At 49.8% G+C, this 27,483-nt stretch overlaps 1 protein-coding gene across 2 annotated transcripts; it reads left to right on the top strand.

Annotated features, from left to right (window-relative positions):
* Nucleotides 1–1,102: 1,102 nt before the first annotated feature.
* On the top strand, nt 1,103–25,852 carry SYNM (synemin). Of its 2 annotated transcripts, XM_065871995.1 has the most exons (5): nt 1,103–1,912; nt 9,777–9,901; nt 19,663–19,733; nt 21,703–24,116; nt 25,035–25,373. In XM_065871995.1, the coding sequence occupies exons 1-5, from the start codon at nt 1,103–1,105 to the stop codon at nt 25,371–25,373; spliced, it is 3,759 nt and encodes a 1,252-aa protein (XP_065728067.1). The 2 variants fall into 2 exon arrangements, with proteins under 2 accessions (XP_065728067.1, XP_065728066.1); XM_065871994.1 differs by having other exon boundaries at nt 21,703–25,852.
* Nucleotides 25,853–27,483: the final 1,631 nt, after the last annotated feature.

Genomic DNA, 27,483 nt, shown 5'->3' with positions numbered 1-27,483 from the left:
ATCCACCCCTTTGTAAGAATTTACTTTCATTACACCCCATTAATCATTCCCTTCCCTTTGAGTGTGCCTCTGTTTCCTGGCTGGACCCTTCCTGCTCAAGTCTGCTTCTGGGGTCACAACTTCTAATACTTCTATTCCTAAATATAGGAACTGTGTGTCCTTGGGCAAGTGGCTCAACTTCTCTGAGCTACAGTTCTGTGAGAATTAAGTATGATGCAGTATGGTATGATTTTGAAAGATTAACCAGTGGTACTTAATTTTTTCCTCCTGCTATTTCCTGGTGCCCTACAACTCTTTTCCAAACTGGGCAGCTACACTCTGTAGCAGATGTTTCTCAGGACAGGATTTAAAGCATAAGTAGGGGGAAAAGCATAAATTCCAAAATCCAAGACCTTGAAGGGTATCGGGGCAAAGAAAACCTAATGAATGGGAGCAAAGCATCCTGCTGGGAGATCCACTGGTCCCTGAGAAGGCCCTCCTACCCTGCCAAGCTGGAAGAGGTGGGACAGCAGAACCCCTGGTAACGTGGGGAGCTAAAGAATTGAGAACAAATGGCTGCAGGCTGAGTCCAGGCAACCGTGAGCCGCTCTACAGAACCCGATGGATGCGCCAGGGCGGTCAGAGAGACGTTCGTACTGATGGGACTTCCATACAGGTCTGGGTGCTGACATCACAGCAGCTGTGTGGCCTGATAAACAACGGACAGGTGACGATGTGCACCTGGGTGAATGGGAGAAGGACAGTAACGGGTAGACTTCCTCGGCATTCTTTCTGCGAGTCCTGCCCGCCGTTATCCGACAGCCGGCGACGAGGACTCACGACCGCCCACGCCTTGGGCTGGACAACCGCGCGGCGCCACTGTCAGTCCGGCAGGGGGCGCTGTCCGGCCACAGTGGCCGCGCCGGGCCGCGCTCTGATTGGCTGGAGGCCGTGGCCCGCGCCCATTCCCGCCCTCCAGGCCTGTTAAGTGCAGCCTCTCGCCAGCTCCCGCCCCAGTCTGCGGGCCTCCGGAGTAGCGGTGCGGCAGGAGGGGCACAGCAGAGGGGACAAGACCAGGGTAGGAGGGAACTGGCCGGCTGGGAGAGACCCGGACACCATCAAGATGCTGTCCTGGCGGCTGCAAACGGGCTCCGAGAAGGCCGAGCTGCAGGAGCTCAACGCCCGGCTGTACGACTACGTGTGCCGGGTACGGGAGCTGGAGCGCGAAAACCTGCTCCTGGAGGAGGAGCTGCGCGGCCGGCATGGGTACGAGGGCCTGTGGGCCGAGGCGCAAGCCCGCTTCACCAAGGAGGCGCGCAGCCTGCGGCAGCAGCTAGACGAACTGAGCTGGGCCACAGCGCTGGCCGAGGGCGAGCGCGATGCGCTGCGGCGCGAGCTGCGGGAGCTGCAGCTGCTGGGCGGGGAGGCACGCGCAGCCCGCGGCCGCCTGGACGCCGAGCTGGACGCGCAGCGGCGGGAGCTGCAGGAGGAGTTGGGCGCGCGCGCCGCCCTCGAGGCGTTGCTGGGCCGGCTTCAGGCCGAGCGCCGCGGCCTAGACGAGGCCCACGAACGCGACGTGCGGGAGCTGCGGGCGCGCGCCGCCGGCCTGACCCTGCGATACCGCGCCCGCGCTGCCGGCCCCACCGCGCCCCCGCCGCGCATGCGGGAGGTCCACAACGGCTACGCGCTGCTTGTGGCCGAGTCGTGGCGGGAGACCGTGCAGCTGTACGAGGACGAGGTGCGCGAGCTGGAGGAGGCGCTGCGGCGCGGCCAGGATAGCCGGCGCGAGGCCGAGGAGGAGACGCGGCTGTGCGCGCAGGAGGCGGAGGCGCTGCGGCGTGAGGCGCTCGAGTTGGAGCAGCTGCGGGCGCTGCTGGAGGATGAGCTGCTGCGGGTCCGCGAGGCGTACGAGCTGCAGGCAGAGGAGCGGCAGGTCAGTGCGCTGGGAAGCCCCCAGCCCAGGCCCGCGCGCCCTGCGGGTAGGGGCTGCGGGGGAGCGGTGGGGCTACCCGGACCACGGCTCGTTCGTGCCAGGCGCGACGTCGCCCACGGGCGGGGCCGGCCCAGAGGGTGCCGGTGTGGACCCAGGCACCGAAGGGACCGCCCTGCTCTGCAGTGGGGCCTCAGGGTCCCGGCATCTCGCCACCCCTGGCCCTTCGACTCAGTGGGAGTGTGCCAAGTGGCAGGTCCCGCTGGATAGACCCGTCCCTGCCCTCCTATTTGGTTTTCAATTTCTTTGGCCCTCGGCATGACTGGGTGCATCCTGACAAATGACCCCGTCAAGCTCTAGGTTCTCTTTCAGTTTCCTGTAATTCGAAGACCGAGTTCACTTAACAGTCAACCAAGAAGCCCCAGAAGTGACTTCCAGAGGTGACAGCTCCTTCCTTCTCAGACAAGTCTCAGTGTTGGGAGGTTTCTAGGCAATGGCCAAGTCCTTATCGTGAGCCGTTCAGAATGGCAGCCCCGCTGGCACTAGGGCTCCCCTGGGGAAAACTTAACTTGTTTTACAAATCGGTTTTTATTTTGCCAGGATGATTTCCCAGTTGGAAGCAGCTGGTGGTGGCTTCCTGGGCCACTGCCTCATTTATTCTTAGGAGGGACAGTAATCTTAATGCAGAAAAGAGCATTAAGATCAGAGATGTTTTTCTCACAGTACAAGCTGATGTCTGATCTCTGGGTTGTGTAAAAGCTGTGGTAACGCAGGTCCCTATGGCAGGATGTTATTACAAGTACAGGTAATATAAACAGTTCCTATTTCAGAGAAGCAGAGCTCAGACTTCTGACACTGACACGGTGACACTTGTGGCTGGATTTATTGTCTGTACACCTAGCCCAGTCCCAGGGTTAGCCCTGGTCCTGCCCAGTCTGGGCCAGAATTGGAAGTATTCCCAAATCCTTAAACTGTCATCTTAGGATGACAGTTTAAGACAACATCCACACAAATTCAGAAATATTTTAAAGGGAACAGTTTGTAGCTTCAAGTTTAAAATTTGTGTTGGAGTGATGATTTTGTGCCTTTTTAAAAAATTAGAAGTAAAGGAAATATGACAGTCGTGGCATAGAGGCTTGTGACCTCACAGGCATCCACAAATAATCAGCAGTTATTTGTTGACTACCCCTGGTCCTTAGCACTGTACTGGGGCTTCACTCTTCAAAGAACTAGAGTCTGGATGGGAAATCATATAAAGCAATACAGTACAAAGTTGTTTGGAATTTAATCTTTTGGATCTTAGGTTTTGTTTGGTCTCTGCCTCATAATTTTCAAAAGCCTTCTGCTGGGGTTGTAGGTGGGACAAGGGCAGGGGCCGGTGAAGTATGTGCTGATTTCCGGAGCTTACTCTAGACTCCAGAGCGCTTCCCTTTGCAACGATGGTGGCCAGGGATGCCAGTTCCATGGGCCCCCATGCTCTGTGTTGAGTGAAAGTTAAAAAGTGTCTTTAATGTAAGCTTTCACAGAGCTTTTAACCAAAGAGAAGCGCCTGCCAAACTCACTGCCCACTGAACCCCTTTGTAGGGAACCCCTGCTACCACCTCAAGGGTCCCTGCTGTGCAAGCAGGTTTGGAAAAGGCTTCTTTGAGGCGTGTTTTGTGGGCTAAATCCCCACCATTCGTTTGCAGTCATAGCTCACTTGGCTCATTTTGGACCTGGAAGCTCTGGTTTCAGTGTTCTTTTTTAGCAGCAGAACCCTTTCCCCCCCCAGTTAACTCTTAAGTGCACCGCCAGATATGAAACAGATAAAAGCAGAGTTCCTCTGATTCCAGGACAGGTGGGGACCTGAAGTGCCATTCAAAATCACCTTATTTGACACAGAGACTCCAGGGCCCTTCCCTGGGGTCACACCTGCCCCAGAACTAGGATCCCACCCTCCTGTCCAGTGATATCTCTCCTATTGGAATTTGCTTCTTTCCCCTAAAAGTAAAGAGTACGGAAAATGTCTATAAGGACTTGGATATTTCTCAGTTCCAATTTGTGGCTGTTTCATTGTACTGAATGTTTCCTTATCCATAGCCTGAATCTTTCACCAGTTACCTTAAAGCAACCATATTTTAAGTTGCATTCCAAAGGACTCACTACCAAGCGTTAGTATTTTTTTTTAAGAAGTGTAAAAATGCTAGATATTTTGTTAAAGAATAAATATTGATGATTTAACCCCAAGCCTCTGATGTTTTCAAATTCTATAGAAGCTTAGCCTGGGGAGACTGAAAATATCATAAAACCTGATTTAACTAATTTACTGTAATAAAAGTTTCATTACTAAGAGTTAGCCTTTATCAAGAGCTTTTTGTGTGGCAGGTACCAGAGGTACCGAGCCCATCACATGTGTATTCACTCTTAGTCCTCACATCAGTCTTAGGAGGTGGGTACTCATATTTACCCCATCTTACAGATGATGAAACTGAGGTCCATAGGTCACCTAGTTAGTAAGTAGCTAAGCCTGGGTTTGATTCATGCTGCATTGCCTGAGCAACTAACCACTGGGCAATATTCCCTCTCTTCTACCTGTTCTATTAAAGATGAACTTTAAACCAGTATTCAGTTTGCTTTCATAGAACAATGATCAGTGTTCTTCCTAAGGGAAGACTGTTAATCTACAGTCCTAAAATGCTTTCAGACCCTTCCAGCTGGCTGTTGTCAGAATACTTTTAGTGTTAAGTCTTTCATTTACTATCTTTTTTTTTTTTTGCGGTATGCGGGCCTCTCACTGTTGTGGCCTCTCCTGCCGCGGAGCACAGGCTCCGGACACGCAGACTCAGCGGCCACGGCTCACGGGCTCAGCCGCTCCGCGGCATAAGGGATCTTCCCAGACCGGGGCATGAACCCATGTCCCCTGCATTGGCAGGTGGACTCTCGACCACTGCGCCACCAGGGGAGCCCTCATTTACTTTTTAACGTGTGCCATGTGGTTTTAATGGGAACCCCTCTCCCTCATCTGGAGGCAGGAGCACCCACATAGTGCCCAGGCTCTGGGCTGGCACTGCAGCTTGAGGGGGAAAGATGCTCACTGGGACTCTCTTTCTGGGAAAACTGGGCCTTCCCAGATGGCCTACATGCCTTAGACCTCTCTGGGAGGCCCCTCACCTCAGATTTGCCAGAGAAGAGTTTGCTGAACTGACATCCAAGTTCCCAGCATTTTATATGTAGTTCAGATCACTTGAAGCCTAATTAATATACCCTGTCTCCCAGTCTGCAGAAAGGGGCTTCAGACAAAAACTGTAAGATGTTTGTGATTTACACCAGCCTTAGCCCATAAACGTTGAGATTTTGGCTTGTGAAAGTGCACTCTTAGTCTCGAGGCTGCCTGTGGCCAGCTTCCACGCTCCCAAGACATGACTGAATGAGAACTTTCTTTCGATTGGAATGGAGCTGGTTTAGCTGCCCTACCTGGGTCTGAATTGTGGCTCTGCCACTGTTTGTGTCTCCGTTTCCCCACCTGTGAACTAGGGGTAATGAAAATGGCCCACAGGGTGCATCCGCATTCAGTTCATTCATTGAGTACTTGGTGTGCCAAGTTTGCCTCTTAAGTGCTGGGGGTACAGCAGGGAGCGTAATGGAAACAAAACAGAGAAAGTCCTTGACTGCACAGGTCTGGAGGTGGAAACAGTTCAGTGTTCAGGGGCGGGTGTGGCTGGGGCGAGGGGGCGAAGGTGGCCTCTACAGGACCTGGGCTTGGGCTCTGCGCAGAAGCGGGTGGTGACCCGAGTCTTCATGGGATCTCCCTGGCTGCTGTGATACACATAGACTGTGTGGGGCACCTGTTGGGAGTAGGGAGACCTCTTTAGGAGACACTTGCCACCGTCAAGGCAGTAGGTGCTGGAGGCTTGGGCCAGGGACAGCAGCGAAGGGCAGAGGCAGGAATCTACCCTGAAGTTGAAGCCCACGGGGTTTGTGGATGGATTGGATGTGGTGGGAGAGAGGGAGAAATCAAGTCTGCTCCAGGGCCTGGGGCCTGAGCAGCTGGAGGAAGGGGTTTGGTGCAGAAAGGCAGGCTTGGGTGGGAGAGCAGATTTCAGTTTGAAATGCCTCTGAGATACCCACCTGGTCTTGTAACATAAAATGATGGGTCTGGAGTTCATGGTGTTGTATGGGCCAGAGCTATAAACACTTAGTTAGCATCCAGTCAATGCTTGTTATTAACACATCTAGTTTTTGCATCTAAATGAGGTTATCACAGAATTTAAATTCCCTCGAGCTCTTAAATGTTCAAGATTCTCAGTGCATGACCGTGACACTTGCAAGCTCTTCCTGTTGTGTCTGGGTGACTTGCTCAGCAACAAGCTGCTCAAGTTTGGTTAAGAGAAAGTGAATTCTTTGGACAGTGAGGGCAGCAGGCTTTCCCTGGTGTAGCCTACATTTCATCATCAGTTGTGATGCTGCCCAAATGTTCTCTAAATAGCAACTAGAAAGGTGACCTTTCTCCCCAGCTCTAACGTTTGGCAAAACTGCTCCTGCTTGGGTTAGAATTAGCTGCTGTGTCTCAGGCTCCAGTGCCTTGGCTTGGCCCACGGTTTGAAAACTTCTGGAGAAGTGGAGGCCAAGCCTGAAGCTTTATTCAACCAGCAGGATCGGTTACAATTTCTGTGAAGACTGTTGGGAGCCAGTAATTCTTACATTCCTGCTTCCAGAAGTCAACGAATTTTCCTTTGACAGTTTAGGAAGAGTTGACTCACATGGGAATGTGGTTGGAACTGCACTTATTTTAACTTAAACAGAGTTTGATTTTCCTCCTCTTATTTTGTGGGGTGCAGAAATGTTCTTCACCCCCAGGAGGGAGAGAATCTTCGTGTTACCTCCTTGGCATAGCTGGGAGATCTTGACCTGCTTAGGAGGCTTGTAGTTAGAGAATTGAATGTGTTTGATTTTTTTTTTTCTAAGCATTTTAACAGCAATCAAACTTTTTTGTGAAGAAGGCATTACTACACATTGTCAAATTTTAATATTTAGGTAGAATTTCCTGTAGTAGGAAGGAGTCATATGTTTACAGAACATTTTATACTGTAACCTTGTGCCTGAGTTTATACTCCCTCTAAAATGGGGGAACATAGGCTTTTAACACTGAGACTTAACTATAGAATGTGTGAATGTTATGACTAAATTCTGGCAACTGTCACTTAAATCAAGACTGGCCAATGGTCTGCTTTGATGAACCTCTTTATCTATTTATAATGCCAGTTTTGGAGGGTGTTTACACTTACCCACCCTGGGATACTAGCTAGCGGTTTTTAAATTTACTCCTTTGCTTTAAAAGCTAAGTGGCTTCAGTTTTTGTTTTTAGCATACTTTATATAGACAAAAATAACCTAACAACAATTATTAGCTTAGATATATAGAACTACTATGAGAAGCAGAATTATTTACATGCTGATCATTCATGCATCTTTTTAGATGGTAAATCCAGTGTGGGATCTTAGTTACAGTCATTCCTTAGTTTCATAAACATTACCTATTTACTTTGGGCCGCCAGCATATTGCCAGGTGCCTTTGGTGGAGGGATTACATGAGAAATGAAAATAGATTCCTTCTCCCGTTGTCTTATAATTTTTAAATTCCACAAAGATGAATGTCTAAAAATGTATCCTGTTAATTGTATTCAGAAATGCTACGTTCCATTGCAAACCAAAAGTTAAAGTATATGGACTTATTCAAAGTTTAAATATTTGTTTAGTTAATTATTCCCCAGCATAACTATAAAATGTTATATAAAACTGTAATGCAGAGTAGGGCAAAACTGTAAAATGGTACAAATGAAACCATTGTGTTTATTAAATATATTGTCGATTGAAAATAGTACATTTTGGGGACTTCCCTGGTGGCGTGGTGGTTAAGAATCCGCCTGCCAATGCAGGGGACATGGGTTCAATCCCTGGTCTGGTAAGATCTCACATTGCCACAGAGCAACTAGGCCTGTGTGCCACAACTACTGAGCCTGTGCTCTAGAGCCTGTGAGCCATAACTGATGAGCCCTTGTGCCACAACTACTAAAGCCTGCATGCCTAGAGCCCGTGTTCTGCAACAAGAGAAGCCACCGCAATGAGAAGCATGCCCACCATGACGAAAGAGTAGTCCCTGCTCACTGCAACTAGAGAAAGCCCGTGTGCAGCAACAAAGACCCAACGCAGTCAAAAATAAATAAATAAATAAAAACATTTATTAAAAAAAAAAGAAAACAGTACATTTTGAGGAGGGTAATATTATATTGATCATTTCATTTTAAATCTAGTTCACCGGTTGCGTGCTGTGTGACTTGCATGTGAAGGGCATTTTTCTACAGGCAGGGGCTGTGGGGATGCATGAGGCAGTGATAGACTGTGCCTTGCAGTGTCTCCCAGCCAGGGCTGGGGACATGGACAGATGCAATTAACCAGGCGGGAGTGGAATTGCTATGGGGGCCATGTGAACACATGCCCAGGGAGCACTTATTAAACTACACGAGAGCAGTCATAAAAGTTTATATCCAGGTCTGGCCTTTGACATTTATGCCCAGAATATATTCTTGTCACATTAACATAACTTTTCTTCCCAGATGATTTTAAAGTGGCTTTTCTAGGTGAAACAAAGAACTCTGTATCATGAGTATGGGGGAAATTCTGTTTCAGATCTGAGTAACTTATGTTTTAAATATAGTAAAACCCCTGCTTTCTAGCCTTATTTTATTTATTTATTTTAAACTTCTCTTTATTTTTTAATTTTAAACAGATTTATTTATTATTTATTTTTAAAATTTATTTTTGGCTGCGTTGGGTCTTAGTTGCGGCATGTGGGATCTTCGTTGAGGCATGCGGGATCTTTCGTTGGGGCATGCGGGCTTATCTCTAGTTGTGGCGTGCGTATTTTCTCTCTATAGTTGTGGCACGTGGACTCCAGGGCGTGTGGGCTCTGTAGTTGTGGTACGCGGGTTCCAGAGTGTGTGGCCTCTGTGGTTTGTGGCATGAAAGCTCTCTAGTTGAGACTCGCGAGCTCAGTAGTTGTGGTGCATGGGCTTAGTTGCCCCACGGCATGTGGGATCTTAGTTCCCTGACCAGGGATAGAACATGCACCCCCTGCATTGTAAGGTGGATTCTTTACCTCTGGACCACCAGAGAAGTCCCTAGTCTTGGCTTATTTTAAATAGCATCTTACTTCATTAGTGTCATGTATTGACTTCCCTAAGCTGACTGATGTCTGAGCTGTAGAGATGCTTTACAAGCATTCATTATTATTAGGGAGAATGAACAGAGAAGCCTATGTACTAGCCACATCTTCCTTATGCGCTGATTAAAAAAAAAAAAAAAACCTTCCAGGTGGGAGAAATATAGTATTTAAAAATCATCCTTGGGATGATTAAGTGGTTAAGAATATGCCTGCCAATGCAGGGGACACGGGTTCGAGCCCTGGTCTGGGAAGATCCCACATGCCACGGAGCAACTAGACCCGTGTGCCACAACTACTGAGCCTGAGCTCTAGAGCCCGCGAGCCACAACTACTGAGCCCACGTGCCACAACTACTGAACCCCACGCACCGAGAGCCCTTGCTCCGCGACAAGAGAAGCCACCACAATGAGAAGCCCACTCACGGCAATGAAGAGTAGCCCCCGCTCACCGCAACTAGAGAAAGCCTGCGTGCAGCAGCAAAGACCCAACACAGCCAAAAATTAAAAAATTTATTAAAAAAAATAAATAAAAATCATCCTTGCAATGACTGCATTTTTAATAAACTTGGAGGTTTTTCATCTCTTTTTGTGTCCTGAGTTCTTGGTACCTTAAGTTCAACCCAGCAAAGCTCCAGTCCTCTGATCCCAAAACCTTCTGTTCTCCTTAGAGAGAGATCGCCTGCCTGGAGGATGAGAAGGCAGCCCTTACCTTGGCCATGGCTGACCGGCTACGGGACTATCAGGAGCTCGTGCAGGTGAAGACTGGCCTCAGTCTGGAGGTGGCAACCTATAGGTAAGGATGCTGTGCTGAGTCCACCAAGCTGGAGCTGGCAGTGTGAAAGTCCCTGCAGCCTCCATGGAGTGGCTGTGGCTTTGTGTTACTGAGCACTTACTGCCTGCCAGACGCAGTGCTAAGTCCTTCGCAGCTGCTCACTGCCCATAGTCACCCTCTGGTGGTGGACACCACACATCCCTTTTGCAGGTGAGGGAAGGGGCCTGGAAGCAGGGGTCCAGGCTGCTGAGGGCCTGTGCCTTACCCACCCAGCATGGCAGCCCTTGGTGGAGCCCCTGGCTGAATTGAGGGATGGTCCTAGGGCCAAGCTGGTGGGGGCCTTGCTGGGTCCCTGCTCTGGGAGCTATGCAGCCTGAGTCCTGCAGAAGGGATGCTGGTCAGGGCATGGGGGCAGGGGAGAGGAGGCACTTGCCAGCCTGTCTTTCCCAAGGTCCATCTCCACAATCTTCTTGGAAATCTCATGGGGTGAACAATTGCAAAATTAAATTGGTAGGGTATTGCAACAAATGCTGAGTGAGATAAGCTGGGCTTTACTAATAAGGAAAACTTCAAAACAATCGGGCTTTATTTGGGGGAAGGAAGCATTAGAATTTTTTTCACTTGCAAGTGGCAGAAGTCCTTCTCAGACTGGCTCAAGTCAAAAAAGGCATTTATTACTCATATAACTGAAAAAGTCCTTAGTTTTGGGCGTGGTAGTTTCATCCGGTGCCCGGATGGGGTTGTTGGCAGGCTGTCCCTGCCTGCTCTGGCCCCTCCTTCCTTGCTCTGCCCCCACAGTGGCAGGAGGGGCCCCAAGCAGCTCCAGGCTTTTGTCCTTGCAACCCCCAATCCTGTGGTCAGAGGAGGGGGCTCTTTCCCACCATCCTAGTAGGACTCCTGGACCTGCTCTGGCTCTGCTGGGTCATGTGCCCATCCTTGGCTGGGGGAACAAAGTGCTTGAAAGGGGTTAGCTTCCCATGAGTCACATGGACTGAGATTCGGGTGGGAGGTACCCCAAACCAGGCATCGTTCTAGAGCGGATGCTGGGTCAGCCTAGAAAACCCGCATCTGTGCCCCTGTTAGGCGACACCTGGTGTCAGGTGAGGTCTTTTCTCTACAGAGGCAGTTGGATCTTCTGTTTCCTTTTTGTAAAAGTTCTCTGGGTCGGAGTCAGGAGACTTTGATTTTATGCCTCATCTCTCTGGGATTTTGAGCCCTTTCCTTCCTTGCTTTGTCCTGCCCCCCAGTTCTCTGTCATGAAAAGTCAGAGGGCACAGGTGGGCATCTTGCCTGAGAGGCCGGGGCGTTACCTCTCTGGTAGGTGTTCACAACCCTACCAGCTTAGCTTTCCTCAAGGCTTAGCTTCTTCTAGCTTTTCTCTTGGTTGCGAGCCTTTTTCACTCATGTCAGCAGGGACAGAGTTTACTCCTGTCTGTGGCCGGGCATTTCTTTAACCCATTTAGGGATTGACTTGGCCGTCTCCTAGGAGATTAGGAAGCATCAGTCCTTTTTGGGAAGTGAGTGACTGATTTCACTGTGTACCTTCCTGAAGTCCAAGTTTGCGTGGGGAAAATGGGGAGCCCTGCCCAGGGGCCTGCATATGCCCGGTGCTGCCCAGCTCCAGACCCCAACCTCTGTGGTTAGAACTGCTGCCGCCCCCCTGCCCTCCAGTGCTTAGGATTGAGTCTGGGAGATGCCCGCAGGTCTAAAAGACAAAGAGGCGGTAGCATATGACCTGTTTCTTTGTATCAGCCAAAAGCCTAGCATTTTTTATCACTGATAAGTGTCCTGAAGGTAAACCCTTGTCATGTTTTACGTGATTCTTTCAGTATTTTGTGCTGCTGCCCAAATTCTGAGGCCAGGTATGAAAATTCCTCTTCACAAGTGCCCATTTGATATTTACAGACCTCGACCTTCCATCTCTGGGAAGTTGACCTTCTTCCCACACCCTGCCTCTCTGAGGGCGGCAGGGGCAGTCAGCTCCGTGGGGACCACGTTCCAGGGTCCTGTGCAGTGTGACTGCTCACCAGCCCTGTCCAGAGGGGCTGAGGTGGCCAGTGCTATGGCAGGCATTGCTTCACCTGCCATGGCTGAGGTTGTGTTTCCCCGAAGTTTCGGGCCACTCCTCTAGCACTGCTCAGACAGACATGTGAGATGTGTGAGCTACTGCTCACACAGCGCACATGGAAGAGAAGGGCTGTGGCTCTGGAAAGCTGAAAGCACTTGGCAGCACGGCTGGACTCTGTGGGCTATGCTGAGGCCAGGTCTCAAGTATCATGAACCCTTCCAAACCCAGATATTTAGCCCTTTCCGGTAACCTTAAAGAAGAAACGTTAAGGTAATAACAAAATGGTGCAACTCATAGTTTATAGGGATAGACTTACAGTTTATACGTAAATATATAATTTAACAAAATAATAAAATTAAAACAAAGCAAACCTCAGAGTCTAGGACTGGTGGATTTCACCAAACCTAAGTTGGCCAGTTGGTGGCCAGGGAGACCGTGGCGCCTGGCCTGGCAGGTGAATGTGAGAATGAGCCCTTTGCTCCCACATTGCAGGTGGTGATGGGCAGAAGCTGTGGGGCTGGACTGGGGCTGAGGATGCTGAGAGAAGGGGGAAGTGTGGGAGAAGACAGGCTGGCACAGTTGTGCTCGCTCTTGTCTGCCTGTCTCCAGTGGTGTCATGTGGGGCTGGAGATGCTTATCCGCCTGATATGTCATCTCGAGGTTTTTCCTGACGTGTGAGCGCTTGTTATACGAGGGGCTGAGTGATGAAAGGGGAGGTTCTCGGAAACAGGACAGGGCGTGGTTCTCAGCGGCATCTGCACGTGGGCATCACCGGGTGAAGCTGATGAAGCATCGGCTCCTGGACCCGGTTTAGATATTCCCACTAGATTGGCACAGGGTGGGCCCAGGCATGGTAGTGCTAAAGCTCCGACGATGATTGTCAGATGCGTCCAGGGAAGAGAAACACTGCAAGGTCCAGGGCCTTGCTCACAGGGGCCTGCAGACCCATAGTGTCGGCATCACCAGGCATCTCAAACTTGTGGGAAACCTTGGGCCCACCCCAGACCTGCTGATCAAAGTTGCCTTGTCACAAGATCCCAGGTGATTTGTGTGCACGCTACTGTTTGCAGAGCAGCCCACGGGCATCCAGAAAGCTCTAAGCCTGTCTCACAGCACCTAGAGGACAAGACAAAGGATAGGCAGGCTGAGTGTGGGGCTGGTGCTGTGGGGGGCTGATGGAGTGTGCAGAGCAGGCTTCCTGGAAGAGGCAGTGCCAAGTCTTGCAGGAAGGGCAGCCAGGAAGAGACCGTGTGGGAAGGGCTTTCCAGGCAGAGGGGGCAGCCCGAGTGAGGATCTGGGGACTGACCTAGCGTGGCATCTGTGGCAATGCCGAGTATTTGGGCGTCCCTGGGTAGCTTGGTTTTGGGGGCTGTCATTGAGGGCCATGTATGTTGGGTGGCTGAGAGCCACACCCGTGAAGCCATGTTTTGTGAGCTGGGTGGGGTCTGTGCTCCCAGGCTGCTCTGGAGATGCTCGGCATGCAGGGTGTGATGCCTGCTCAGAGGGGCTCAGAAGCGTGCAGCCGGGTGCTGAGGATCGTGTGCTGTGGATAAGGCTGCGCGGACCGAGGCAGCCTCCTACACCATAGGAGGCAAGACTTGTCCCCCAAGACACACAAGTGCAAGTTTTCTGGAATCAGAAGGGAGTTGTGAGAATCAGAGAAGTTTTCTAGAGGGAGATGAGATTGATCTGGGTCTTGAAGGATGGCAGAGATTTGAACAGACATAGAAGAGGGGGGAGGTGGGAAGTAGGGGGTGGCATGGGAGGAGGGAGGGAGAAGTATGGTTAGGTGAAAAGTCAAACAAGATGTTAAAATAACAGTATGCGTGTTCCAAGAAAATACTGTACATGGCTTACTGCCAATGAACAGAGTTTGATAAAGATGGTTAGAAGAAGGAATGGAGAGCTTCAGGCCGAGGTAATTAAGAGAGATTTTCAAGGGATGTGGGATTTGAGTTGGGCCTTGAAGGGGCAGGGAAAGTGGGGAATAGGAGTTGGACTGGCAGAAAGGTGTCAGAAAGGAGCTCCAGGTGCACAAGTCAGGATAAGAAAATAAGTGGAGGAAGGAGAATGCAAGATGAATCAGCAGAGGCCTGGAAGGAGGCAGATTGCAGGGGCCTCCATTGCCAGGCCACTGAGATGGGGCGGTCCCAGGGCCAAAGCTGAGGAGAGGGGAGCCAGCTGCTGGCAGGTGGAGTGCAGGAGGGTCTGGGCAGATTGCAGGGGCCTCCATTGCTAGGCCACTGAGATGGGGCGGTCCCAGGGCCAAAGCTGAGGAGAGGGGAGCCAGTTGCTGGCAGGTGGAGTGCAGGAGGGTCTGGGCCTGGGGTGGAATGAGTATGTGTGTCTGTGGGTGGGGGCGGAGGCCTCGGGAGGTGCATGTGGTGGTCAGAGATTCGGGGCCTGACATAGGTAGGTACCCGAGGGAGCCTCTGCTCAGGGCTGGTCGGGGCAGTGATGGAGGGGCCGGGAGCAGGAGGTTTCTGGGTAGGAACGTGGGCAGATGTGCTGCTGGGCACACACTCTTGTAAACTAGATCACCCTACACTGAGCCCCTTCCACAAAGCAGGTGGAGAGGGCTCAGTGGGCTTATTCAGACTTAGTGTATAATCTGAAGATGGTGAAACTGACAGTATTCAGAACCCACCATGTCCCAAACCCCTCCACTGCTGACATAAAGATCAGGCCCAAAAGCTATCGATTGAGAACTTGCAGAAACACAGTTAAAAAGTAAATAGAGCACTCCTGCCCCCATCCCCCCCCCAAAAAAAAGAGAACAGAACACAATCATCAGGAGTAAGCTGTTAGAAAATATACTGGGAAAAAAAAGATAGTCAAAATTGAAATAAAAAAATGCAAAAATAACCCAGGAATAAACTGAGTCCAGAAACCACAAAACTGAGGGTAAGAAGGGGCCCATCCTGGATTTCTTATCTGGGGGACAGATGATGAAATCTCCATCAAAATTTAAAAAGAGGCTTTTTTATGTTTTGGGGGTGGAGAATATAACAATTCTGATTTTCACCTGGAAAAATGGAAAGCAGGGCCAAAGGATTTCTCAGACAGAAAACACTAAAGGAAGTCTTGCCTGGCCAGATATGAAAATGTAGTGCAAAGGTTTCCTGCCTGGGGACTTTATGGCAAAGTCCTTTTAAAAGGTTAGTTTCTTTGTATGTCTGTGCTGGGGGAGGACGTGCAGAGCCCCCCTTTCCTCTTTCTGATGGCAGTGGGCAAAGGTGGCGGGTTTTAACTGAGAATATTCAGTCTCTAGGTTTAGACTGCTAATGAAGCAGTATAGATAACGCTTAACATTGCTAATATCATCATTTTAATGATGTTTCTGGTTGCTCCATTGTTTTTAAGATCACCTGTACCTTTTTATGTGTCTGTTCAAAGGAGAGCATTTCTTGGGAAGTTCTCAAGTTCTTGGAGAAATACATTTTTTAAAAATTAATTTATTTTTGGCTGCATTGGGTCTTTGTTTCTGCGCGTAGGCTTCTCTAGTTGCGGCAAGCGGGGGCTACTCTTCGTTGCAGTGCACGGGCTTCTCGTTGCAGTGGCTTCTCTTGTTTTGAAGCGCGGGCTCTAGGCGTGTGGGCTTCAGTAGTTGTGGCACGCAGGCTCAGTAGTTGTGGCTCGCAGGCTGTAGAGCGCAGGCTCAGTAGTTGTGGCGCACGGGCTTAGTTGCTCCGCAGCATGTGGGATCTTCCCGGACCACGGCTGGAACCCGTGTCCCCTGCATTGGCAGGTGGATTCTTAACCACTGCACCACCAGGGAAGTCCCCATTTTGTTTTTTTAAAGTTGAATCCTATTTTTGGGAAAACCTATAAAAATATGTTAACACTGAGACTTACCTGGTTATTAGGTGAAAAATTTGAAGCTAATAAAATCTTGTAGTTTTAAGGATAGAAAATTAGGATCAATGGATACATTTGGTTGTTAGCCTTACCCACATCATTGCGTAAATGAATTAGCCCTCAGTTAACCATGACTTTAGGTAATCCAGAATCTCTTCCCTTCTTGAACTACTTTGGTTAATGGAAAATCACCTTTCTTCTGAGGTCAATAGATGATGATGTAGGTGATAATGACGATGGCTGATATTTATCGAGCGCATATTCTGTAACAGCCATTGTTGCAAGAACTTTCCAATCACTTTATTAATTACCACCGGAAACCTGTGAGTGCTCCCTGTTTCAGAAATGGGGAAACTGAGCCACAGAGGGTTTGAGCGGCTTGCCCAAGGTCATAGGACTAGGAAGTGGCAGGATTTGAATCCAGGTAACCCGATTCTGGAGGTTTCTCTGTTAACCACTCCCTGTGCTTCCTCTTTCTGCTTTATTAGTAATCTTATTCTTTATGTCAGTCTTTTTTTTCTGTCTCTGGAATTGACAAATGGGCTTTCCTTATGTGATTTCATCCCGAGCACAGAGGGAATGACCAGAGGCTGCCTGGCACCACTGCCTCCTTGTTGTCTTTCATATGCCTGTGCTTAGGACAGACCCTTTCCAAACCAGATGGTGATGCTGGTCCTGTGGATGGACTTCTGCCCCTCTCTCCTCCCTTCCCACTCCAGTCCCCAGTCTAGAGTGACAGGCGGTCGGTCCCCTGTCCTCTCTGGAGCTGGGGCCCAGAGAAGCTCCTTCTCCCAGCCCCTCCCCCTTTTCCACCTAGAGCCTGCGTTTTGCCAGGAAGCACCACGTGAAACATCTCTCCACCCAGGACCAGGCAGGCTCCCCCACTGGCGTTGCTTCTGGAAACATCCTCCGACTCTGCCTCCTCCCTGACGCTTGTCCCTGTTTCTGGTGGGCGCGCAGGGTGGCCGCCTTGTGCTCACTGCGTGGAGCAGCAGCAGATGTGCCCTGAGCTGCCGTCAGGATGATCTATCCCAGACGGGAGCCCCGCTGCTGGCTGGCCCATGGGTGGTCTGTTAGGGCCTGGCACCCAGCCAGGGGCCGCATTAGAGCTCCCTTCCAACCTGTGGGCTTGCCTCGGCGGCCTTAATGAGGCCAGGGACCTGGTTTTCCAGCACATGTCTGCTTGTTTTCCTGCTTTTCGAGAGGCTGCCAACCCGTGGGCCTGTGTGAGATGTTCACTTATAGTCCGTGATTCAGGCGGTTGGCATTTCTCACTGGCACGGTGGGTCCCAGGCAGTTCTCTTCCACCGCTCCCCAAATCCCCAGAGACTGCTTGACCTGCTCCTTCCTTAAAAACCTTCCTTTGAGAGCTTTTGAGGGAATTAACCCTTTTTGGCCTTGCCCCAGGCGCTTTGTTTATGCCTCTGCCGCCTAGTCTTGTGAGCTGTGCTGGTGGAGATGGGTTGTCATGTGTCATTGCGGGGGTGGGGGTGGAGGGTTCGTAAAGGCATGGATTCAGGGACCAGTGTCCCAGCATGCCTGTGAGGCCCTTTGCTGGGCGCCCAGGTCGAGAAGGTGGCTCCTGCCTATTGCATCAGCCGCTGGGAGGAGGAGTCGCTGTGGACCTGAGTGCTTCCCTAGTGGGAGCTGCTGCTCTTTCCTGTAGGGACATTTTGATTGAAATCAAGAGATGTTGGATCTGCTTTCATTAATATGGTCTGGAGGGTCTGTCTGCAGGATCTGTTCTAAAATGTATGTGAAATGGCACCATCTCTGGCCCCGCAGGGAGGCCCAGGCAGCTTGCAGGGCGGCTGAGTGCCCAGGCCTGGGCTCCCTTTCTCTCGCTGAGGAGTGCAGGCCTGCACTCCAGTCTGCTCACCTGTAGGGCCAGGATGCCCATCGTCGGCCCAGTGTGGGGTTGCCAGGAGGACTTGGTGAGATAGAGGGGAGGGTTAGAGCCTGCTTGGTGCTCAGTCTTAGGGTTGCTGAAGGCCTTGGGCACAGGAGCATTAGTGCTGTGTCACCCCTCGGGGTCTGGTGCCCCCTCCGGACTCAGGGTCCTGAACTCAGTAAAAGTTTGGTGGTGGTTTGGATTTTCCCTGAAAGAGAAGCAAAACCATCCCCCTTTGAGGGGAGAGGGAAGAAATTTTTCCCCCAAAGGGATCTTCTTTATCCTGACCGCCCCCCCACCCCACCTCCCCAGTCATCAGTTCTCTGCTGACCTGGATGCCCTGCAAGCACTTTCTGTCCTGCCTTGGGCAGCTAGCGTGGGAGCCCTGTGGTACCTGAGCCTTCCTCCCAAGCAGGCAGAGAGAAGATCTGAAATAGGACTTGGCTTCTCAGTAGCCCGCCGTGGACCCTTAGCTGTAGGATGCTACCTTTCCTGCTGCTGTCATCCTGGGGCACAGACCCTCACAGGCTGACTTTTACCTTGAACGTGTTCCTTTTATTCTATACAGACCTCGGGATTTTCTCGGCAGTGGATGCTATTTGTGTTCCTGGAACCGAACATGCTTGGTCATGAGGGTGTGGGATTAATGGGCTGGTGTCCTGTTTCCTGGCTCTCGCCTGGCGTGGAGGGCAGGGCTCTGGACGCGGCCCCTCGGCTTCCTGCGTCCACACATGCGCACTGCAGTCGCAGCTTCCAGGAGAACCCTCCTGTGCACACCTGGACTGGAATCCCTCTCATCCTTGTCTTTGCTTTTTCCTCAGGGGGGCCTCCTTGCTCTGTTCCATCTGCGCACAGGGTTCTCGCATTTGTGGGAATCACTGCATTTGAATCAGTGGAAATAGAACTTGGCCCTGGTCTGCCTGATCCGAGAGTCCCCACCCGGCTCCGGCGTCCCTTCCCTCTTTGGCTGCCTGGCTCTCAGTGGTCAGATCAGCATTTCCAAGTGGACCCCACTTCTGCTTGCCCTTTGCCATATGCAGTATATTTCTTGGAACTGACGTTAGTGACCTCACACATTGCCCTAGCAACTGGACAACTGGTGTGCCCGCAGCAGCCCATGTCCTAGGGTCTCCAAGCGATGGATATCCCGCACTGACCCACTGTGGTGTGCTGGGGCTATGGGGCCTGACCTCTGCTCTCTCCTCAGGGCTCAGAGTCATAGACGTGAATAACAACTTAATGAAGACTCTAGAGTTTTACACTTTGGGAGCTAGACATGGCCAAAGAAACCACCTAGTCCAGTGCATTTTGCCATTTTATCAGAGGAGATACCTAGATGCCGCCTGGAATGAGACCCCTGGGGGCCATGGTGGTGGAGGGGGGTGGTCTGCAGCTCTTCCTTCTCCTCTTACGCCTGCCCTTTCCATCTCTTCTCTTTTTTCATCTCTGAGATGTCCCCATGGAACCCAGTATGAAAACTGCAGATGCAGTCTGGCTGCCTTATTTACAAACAAATGTCAGTCCTTATTCTGCCCTTAGTCAGCCCCTGACCTGTGACTCCAGAGAGACCCCAGTGGGGTAGTAGTAATTGTTTTGGGTCCCTGTAGCCCAGGGTGACCTGCCAGGCATGGGCCCTTCCTTGCTTCCCAGGGAAGCCAGACCCCCGACCTCCCTTCCTGGGCCCACATCCCTCTGTCTCTTCCTCCTCCATGCCCTGGGTTTAGAAGGGTTTTCTAGAAGGCCTTGGCTCTCCAGTCCTTCTGAAGCCCTGGCCCCCTCATTTTGTTCACTTAGCTGAGAGACGCTCTCTCCAGCCAGGTCTGCTGGGGTGGGCTTGCATCGCAGTAGTGCAGCATCTGTAGACACATGACACTGGGACAGTGTATCATTGACCAGATCGACAGCTAACAGAGGCACTTCTTGTCTTTTATTTCCTAATGAGTTTTTTAAAAATAATTTTTACAGAGCCTTACTGGAAGGAGAAAGTAATCCGGAGATACAGATCTTGACTGAGCGCATTGAAAATGTACCACAAGGTAAATATAAGGAAAGCTTATCATTTAACGTTAAGATGCTGTCTATCTGAGCAGGTTCATTCCATGGATAAAGAGTAAAGCATCATTTATCTGGAAGAGTTGGGGTTAGATAAGAGTTTTCAGATACCTGTCATTTGTCCCTCTCAAGTATCAAATAGATTTTATTTAATGGACCATAGTTTCAATAATAATGCCAATGAAATTGTGTGGGAAAGGGCTTCATTAACTCATTTGTTCATCTAGCCAGTGTTTGAGGGTGCTTCCTACCCAGCGTGGTGAGGGAGGAGAGGGCTGATGGAAAGCTGGGAAGTGTGAAGGGTGAGAGGTGGACATGGATTTATTCATCACACCCTGTGGAGGGAACACCCTTTACAGACCAAAGACTTACAGCCTTAACCCAAACCTAGGGAGGTATTACTTTGTACAGCAGGCAATCAACACTGGAACTCGTGACCCCACCGGCGGGAGAGGTGGGAAGGATTACACTGTTTCCACCAGCCTATGTTTGCGTGGGCAGCTCAGGGTGGTGTGAGCGGCAGTGTCACCTAGTGCCCTGAAGTCAGCCTCTGTTCGGGCCTAAAGCTGCAGCACAAAGCCTGTATTTCCTGTAGCTGAACTGACATTAGAGAGTTAATGTTCGTCAGAAAGACCCGGAGAACCTATAGGATAACTCTTTTTTTTTTTAAAGCTTTCTCTCAGTCCTGTAAAACCTTAAAAAGCTTTCTGGCTAAGCAAGGGCAGATTACGTTACGTGCAGTATGTTCTGTATACACCTTACTCTGTGTAGTTTCAGGCTCCATGAGTGTTGCCATGTTCAGAATCATGGTACATTGGGATTACATGTATGTACTGGTTACTGCTGTCAGGAGAATGTGATTATAACAGTCAATCTGGATAGGTGGTAGTTTAAAAAAAAATAACACTCCCCATCTTTATTTTCAAAAACAACATTCCTATTAGACACTTCACAGATTGACAGGTTACTGCGTTCAGAATAATTTTGGTTCCAGTCATCTGTGACTGGAAGGGATTTGGTCTCAGTGTCCTGCCAAGTTTGCTTTTGAATTTGAGAGTAAGGTTGGTTGGCTGCCATGGGGGGAGACCCAGGGGGCGAGAAGCCTCTGCCCAGCTCAGCAGATGGGTGTGGGTGGGCACAAAGGGGTGCCTGCAGGGTGGATGATGCTCCTGGCTCGGCCACATTCCTGCCACCAGCTGCCACCCCTAAGAGCAGGTACCCAGGGTGGCATGTCTGCGGATGGTCCAGAGCAAAGCAGGAAGCCCCATGGACCGCCTCCCAACCCCAGGACCATGACATTAAGACAGATTGTAGTATTGGTGGTTGGTTGGCTTCCTGCTTTGGCACCTTTTCAAATGAGATGTTTGTATTAAAAAAAAAAAAAAGTATAAAAATAGAAGAAATCAGGAATTAAAAAAAAAAAAGTCAAATTCTTCAATATTTGTTGGCCCAACATGGAAATCAGTGAAAAATAAGAGCATAGTAAAAGGTGGAGGGGTTATGCCATTCGGTGTTTAGTATTTATGTACTCTGTAGTAATTATGAAGCTCTTCTCTGCTAATCAGTAAAATAAAGTTATCTCAACAAAGTGGAAATGAAGGATTCCAAATTGTGAAATTTCTGCCACATAAATAGCGCCCCTAACGTCTCTGGCACATGTGCCATGCTTTACGATCACACGTTTGATATATTTAAGATGCATGAATATTTTAAGATCAGTAATTGGAGAAAAGTGTTGTGTGGAAGCATTCGTAGGGCTATATTTTATTGTCATAGGTTTCTTTAAACTACCAGAAAAAAATAATTTGGGGGTTGAAAATATCTCATTTATAATGACCCTCCTGTGGTAATAGTGTATATTATGATGGGATGGGATTTGATCTGTGGTGATGCTTTTCAGATGAAAAAAGGTAATGATGACTGTCATTTTAATGCACTGTTCAATTTCTACAGAATTCAGAAACAAGCCCTATCAATATACCACCTCAGTATTACAGAGGGAAAACGAAAGAAATCTGTTTCCAAGGCAGAAAGCACATTCGCCGAGCTTCAGTCACAGCCCGGTGCCCCGTTCTCAGACGGCTGTTAGAAGCGCTGCCAGAAGAGACTTGCTGGGCTCCAGATACTCTTCCTTTATCACTGCCCGGCAGGAAAACTCTTATGAAAAAACTGCCAGCAGTCAAACCAACTTCAGACATTTCTCTCCAGCCCCTGGTCTTTTAAGAAATACTGAAGCTCAAGTCAAAACATTCCCTGATAGACCAAGAACCGAAGGTATAAAGGGCCCCCCCACTAGTTTAGCCAAAGAGTCCGCCGTTGCCCAAGAGTCCTACCAAGAACGCCGGGACAATGTGGTGGCAGGTGCTCCCGAGAGCACTTGGTCGAATGAGAGGACCGTCATTTTGGGAAAGAAAATGGAAGCTAAAGCCACAAGGGAGCAGGAGAGAAACAGACCGGGAACCATCCAAACAAAGCGAGAAGAGAAAATTTTTGATTCTAAAGAGAAGGCTTCAGAGGAGAGAAACTTAAGGTGGGAAGAACTTACAAAGTTAGATAAAGAAGCAAGACAGAGAGAAAGCCAGCAAATGAAGGAAAAGACAAAAGAGGGGTCACTGAAGGAGAAAAGTGTGAGGGAGAGAGAGATACCGATCAGTCTAGAAGTATCCCAGGACAGCACAGCAGAGGCGGCCCCCCAGGGTCTCCAGACACCCCTAAAGAAGGATGCTGGTGATGGAACACGTAGAAGGGTGGAAACGAGAGAGGCGGGGCTCGGGCTGGGCACCAGCGACACTGCAGGCTCTCTGAAAGGTAATACCACGACCGAAACCATAGCTGAGAACATCGTTTCCAGTATCCTGAAGCAGTTTGCCCACTCTCCCGAGACAGAAGCATCTGCTGATTCTTTTCCAGACACAAAAGTCACTTACGTGGACAGGAAAGAGCTTCCCGGTGACAGGAAAACAAAGACTGAGATAGTCGTGGAGTCAAAACTGACTGAAGAGGTCGACATTTCAGATGAAGCTGGCCTGGACTACCTGTTAAGCAAGGATGCTAAGGAGGTGAAGCTGAAAGGAAAATCAGCTGAGCATTTGATCGGAGATATAATCAGTCTTGGTCTGAAGGGGAGAGAGGGGAGAGCAAAGGTCGTCAACGTGGAGATCATTGAAGAGCCCGTGAGATATGTCAGTGGTGAGAAGGCGGATGAGTTTTCTACACCATTCGAAGTGGAGGAGGTCGATGACGTGTGTTCGGGCTCCAAGGGGCTTGTTGTTCAGGAGGAAGTTTATGGAGAAACAGATATCACGTGCTCAGGGAATGAAGGTCAAAAGACCAGGCAGCCCCAAGAGAACATAACTCACTTTGAAGAAGTGACGGAGGCAGGTGACTTGGAGGGAGAGCAGAGTTATTTGGTGTCGACTCCAGACGAATACCCTGGTGGCCATGAGAGAGATGAAGGCCCTGTGTACGGGCAGATCCACATCGAAGAGGAATCCACCATCAGGTACTCCTGGCAAGATGAAATTGTGCCAGGGTCTCGGAGAAGAATGGAGAGGGACGATGCATTGGGAGAGAAGGTTGTGAAGCCACTGGATGTTCCAGAAGCATCTCTGGAGGGGGACATGGGTTCTACTCACTGGAAAGGACAAGCGAGAAGTGGTGAATTTCATGCTGAACCCATAGTCATTGAAAAGGAAATTAAAATACCGCATGAATTCCACACATCCATTAAGGGAGGCTTCAAGGAGCCCAGGCACCAGCTGGTGGAAGTGATTGAGCAACTGGAGGAGAGCCTTCCGGAGCGCATGAAGGAAGAGCTGTCCACCTTCACCAGAGAGGGTCAGGGCGGGCCCAGGGGCGGTTCCGTTGATGTAAAGAAAGTCCAGACCGCGGGTGGCGGGGCTGTGACCTTAGTGGCCGAAGTCAACCTCTCGCAGACGGTGGATGCCGATCAGTTAGACCTGGAGGAGCTGAGCAGGGATGAAGCGGGTGAGATCGAGAAGGCCGTGGAGTCGGTGGTACGAGACGGCCTGGCTAGGCAGCACAGCCTGGCCCCTGGCAGCCCAGATGGGGAGGCCAGAATGGAGGCCCCGGCTGCTAGCCGCGGCTTCAAGCGCTGGGCCACCCAGGAGCTGTACAGCCCCTCTGGTGAGGAGGCCGACGCCGGCCGGGCCTCTCCCCGCACGGAGCTGGTCACTTCCCAGGGCCCCGTGTTGGCCACCGTGGAAGTCACCAGCCCAAGGGGCTTTGCCCAGTCACACGTGCTGGAGGACGTCAGTCAGTCTGTGAGGCACGTTCAAATAGAGCCCCCTGGAACTTGGAGGGCTGAGCAAGTCTCACCTGAAGGATCCGCCGCCCAGGTGGTGGAGGTAAGTGGGGAAGGTGACCTGAGTTGGGCGGCAAGCTCGGCAGAAGCCAGCTTGTCTGCAAGGCATCTTACGTTGGGTCCCAATCAAAGTCAATTGTCCAAAGAAGTCTTCTTCCCAGGGCCTGACTCTCCCTGTCCGGGGGCAGGGGACTCAGAAGAGCCTGGCCTGGCAGAGGTTTCCACAGATCCTGACAGATTGGGGAGGCACAGCCCCTTTGGCTCCCAACAATTTCATTCTAAGAGGGAAATTATTTTTCAGGCTCCCGCTTCTGAGGCAGGGAAGGTTGGTGATTATTTTTCAGAAGAGTCAGTGGGTACCCAGACTTCTGTGAAGCACCTTCAGTTAGGCCTCAGGGAGGGGTTCAGTGAGCTGATCCAGCTCACAGCCCCCCTTTCAGACAGAATGGAGTTGGGTGTCAGAGAAGCTTCTGTGCACACGGAAGTGTGGTCAGGGAATGGCACATCCATCAGGCACATCAAGACCGTTCCTCAGAGGCATCAAGGCACCGAGCAGATAGTTCCCCCACCCTCGAAATTTAGTGACTCAGAAAGCAAAGCCCCCAGAGAGGACTCGGTAGATGTGACCCAGGCCACCCATAGTTACGCTGTGGGTAGGAAAATCCTGATGACTGAAAAGAGCACCTTCCAAAGGGCCGTTTCTGAATCGCCTCGGGAGGCTAGTTCAGGAGACACCTTAGGGGCAGAAGCGACATCAGGTGTGAGCAGATCCTTTAGGCATATCCAGCTGGGTCCTGCAGAAACCAACACCTCTGCACACGTTGTCTTCCACGGACCCATTTCCAAAACGTTTGCACTTGCTGGTTCGGTGGACTCCCCTGAGGTAGGCGAGGTCGCAGACAGTGGCAGAACACTAAGGCACGTTGCCCTGGGGCCCAAAGAAACTTCGTTTACCTTTCAGATGGACGTGAGTAACGTAGAGACGACCCCCCGCTGGACCCGAGAGGCCACAGTCCTCTTCCCCGCAGGGACAGAAGCAGAAGCTCATAGTGTGTCTGACCGTGATGCTTGGAGAGATGCCAGCAGTAGGAATGACCTGGCCGCTGGCGTGAGCTTTCAGGGCTGTGCTGGGGACAAACACCAGGCCCCCGGGGAAAAGGGCAAGGAGCAGGCCGAGTTTCATAAGATGGTGCAGCTGCAGAGGATGGTAGACCAAAGGTCGGTGATTTCGGATGAAAAGAAGGTTGCCCTCCTCTATCTAGACAATCAGGAGGAGGAGAATGAGGGACACTGGTTTTGATAAACATATTTTGTTTTAAATGCCATCTTATTGGGTAACATACCGACACACAAAGGCCTTTACTTCCTTTAGGGGAGGGAGGCGCACTCTTTATTAAAACCTCCCCCCTTTTTTACTTTCTTTAAAGAGTGCTCCAGGCAATGTCAATTTACTTGATAATCTGTAAAGATTTCAAACTAATTCATGCCTTGAAAGGCTTTGGAATTTTATTAAGTTGGAACTTTGACAAAAATATCTTTTATCTTTTTAGTCTTAAAAGTTCCTTGTTCTGGAGTTTTCTTTCTACTCTACCGTTCTTGCACCAGGTCACAGAAATGCCTCACATCTGTTTGAAACTATATCTAGGTAAGATGCCTAAATGGTAATGAGATTAAAGTAATATATTTAAGAGTAAATCTTATTTGCATGTGCTAACATTAAATAGTAAACTAACATTTTAAGGGAAAAATGAATACGTTTTTCTCTTTCCAAAGTCTTTTCAAAAAGAAATCATAGGAAATAAGCAGATTTTTAAAAAAGCTAAATGATTTCATCTTAGGAAAAAGTTATTTGTCGTAGAGTTAAATTCATTTAAAGACTTGAATGAATTGCTTTCTATGTGCAGAAATTTAAATAATATAGTATTTTATTTATGGAGAGGACAGCTCCAGCCTCCTGCAGTATATCAGGTCAGCACACTAGCTACGTTTGCATAAGTTCCTGGAACGCTGCACTGGGTCCAGGCAGGGACAGGGGCTGGGGGGATGATTATTGGGAATGGCTTACAGTACCAATTTTTTGCAGTACTAGGTTGTTTAGTGCACAGTCTAAATATTCTTTTTTGTTATAACCTAAGTTTTGGAGTAGCCGGCTCTTACCAAGGTATACTTGAGCTTTTCTGCACTTTAGCCTCTAAACATTTAATTTTACTGATGGGAGGTAGACCCTGAAGACAGTAAAAAGAACGTTGATGCGCAGACTGTAGCTGGACTTGTGGGATGGTCATGCACAGTAAAGTTGAAAGCCCAGGTGGGCTGTGCCTCCCAAAGAAGCCCTTTCCAACCCACTGATGATGGGGTGGAGGCCTTTCTGAGCGCAAAGAGTTAGAGATGGAAAAACGGCAATCAACCTCATGGAGGTTTTTGCACTTTCCGCAGAAATCATGACGGTGGCGGTGTTTTGTCCAGGGAAACAAATAATACATTAAATAGAATAAGGTGTTTTGGGGAGGGAACTGGGTGCCTCTCCCACCGCCCAGCCCTGAAGCACCCAGGAAGGGCCCTGGAGGAAGGCAGAGGCCCTACTCTTCTGGGCCACAGAGTGTGGCCCTGTAGATATACACCACTGAGTTTAAGATACTAGAACGGGTGTGTTCTGTTGGATTTATTTTATTTTACATAAAGGTATTGTTTTTAAAGCTTCCTCCTTTAAAGGTGTAGCCTCACATAAAGATAGTATCTCTAGGAGCACAGTATTGTAATCCAAGCTAGTTTCTTTCACTCAATGTTGTCAAAACTGTACTGCCCCTAACTTTGTCATCCTCAGGTAGGACATGATGATGGGGGCCGGTTATGGAATTTGAGGGTCTTCCCTCTAGGTTTTACTGATGGCCCTCAGACCTCCACAACGCATATCTCCTCAGCTGCCAGGAATGGCTACAACAAGTAGTTTAGGGAGAGTGCGTTTTCCTAATCAAGAAGTGGAGGATCAATGCAGCACAGCTTTCAGGGTGATCTATTTTTAAAACACCGTGAAGCAGGGTATAGAAAGAAAGTTGATTTGAATTGCAAGTGTAAACCTTTGTTATCTGCCAAATGCACTAGTGATTGTCAGAAACTGGTATGGTGGTGATGGCTTTGCCAATGAAGACTTCTTGTTTCTAATAAAAAGATGAGTTGATTTTACGTTAGTTGTAATTGGTAATGATTTGTATAAGTTATTTATTGGTGAGAATTCGGTCAAGGTGACAGCCTACTGTTTGATGGCAAGACAGACTGATGATGGCGGGAGTCTGTTATGTGTGTCTAAGTAGGCTTAGTTTAATGCCACTCTCCTAGCTTGTGACCTTGGAAATGAGGGCTAATGTGAATAGGTTTATTAAAGTCATGACCGACCTCCATTGGAAAATAAA

The sequence above is a fragment of the Phocoena phocoena genome, chromosome 2 (assembly GCF_963924675.1).
Source record: "Phocoena phocoena chromosome 2, mPhoPho1.1, whole genome shotgun sequence".
Taxonomy (NCBI): domain Eukaryota; kingdom Metazoa; phylum Chordata; class Mammalia; order Artiodactyla; family Phocoenidae; genus Phocoena; species Phocoena phocoena.
Note: the sequence above shows the minus strand (reverse complement) of the source record. Positions and strands in the feature narration are given on the sequence as shown.

Coding starts and splice junctions, on each gene's coding strand:
- SYNM (XM_065871994.1), top strand. CDS start 1,103: ATGCTGTCCTGGCGGCTGCAAACGGGCTCCGAGAAGGCCGAGCTGCAG. Junction 1,913..9,776: donor TGCAGGCAGAGGAGCGGCAG/GTCAGTGCGCTG, acceptor TGTTCTCCTTAG/AGAGAGATCGCCTGCCTGGA. Junction 19,734..21,702: donor CATTGAAAATGTACCACAAG/GTAAATATAAGG, acceptor CAATTTCTACAG/AATTCAGAAACAAGCCCTAT.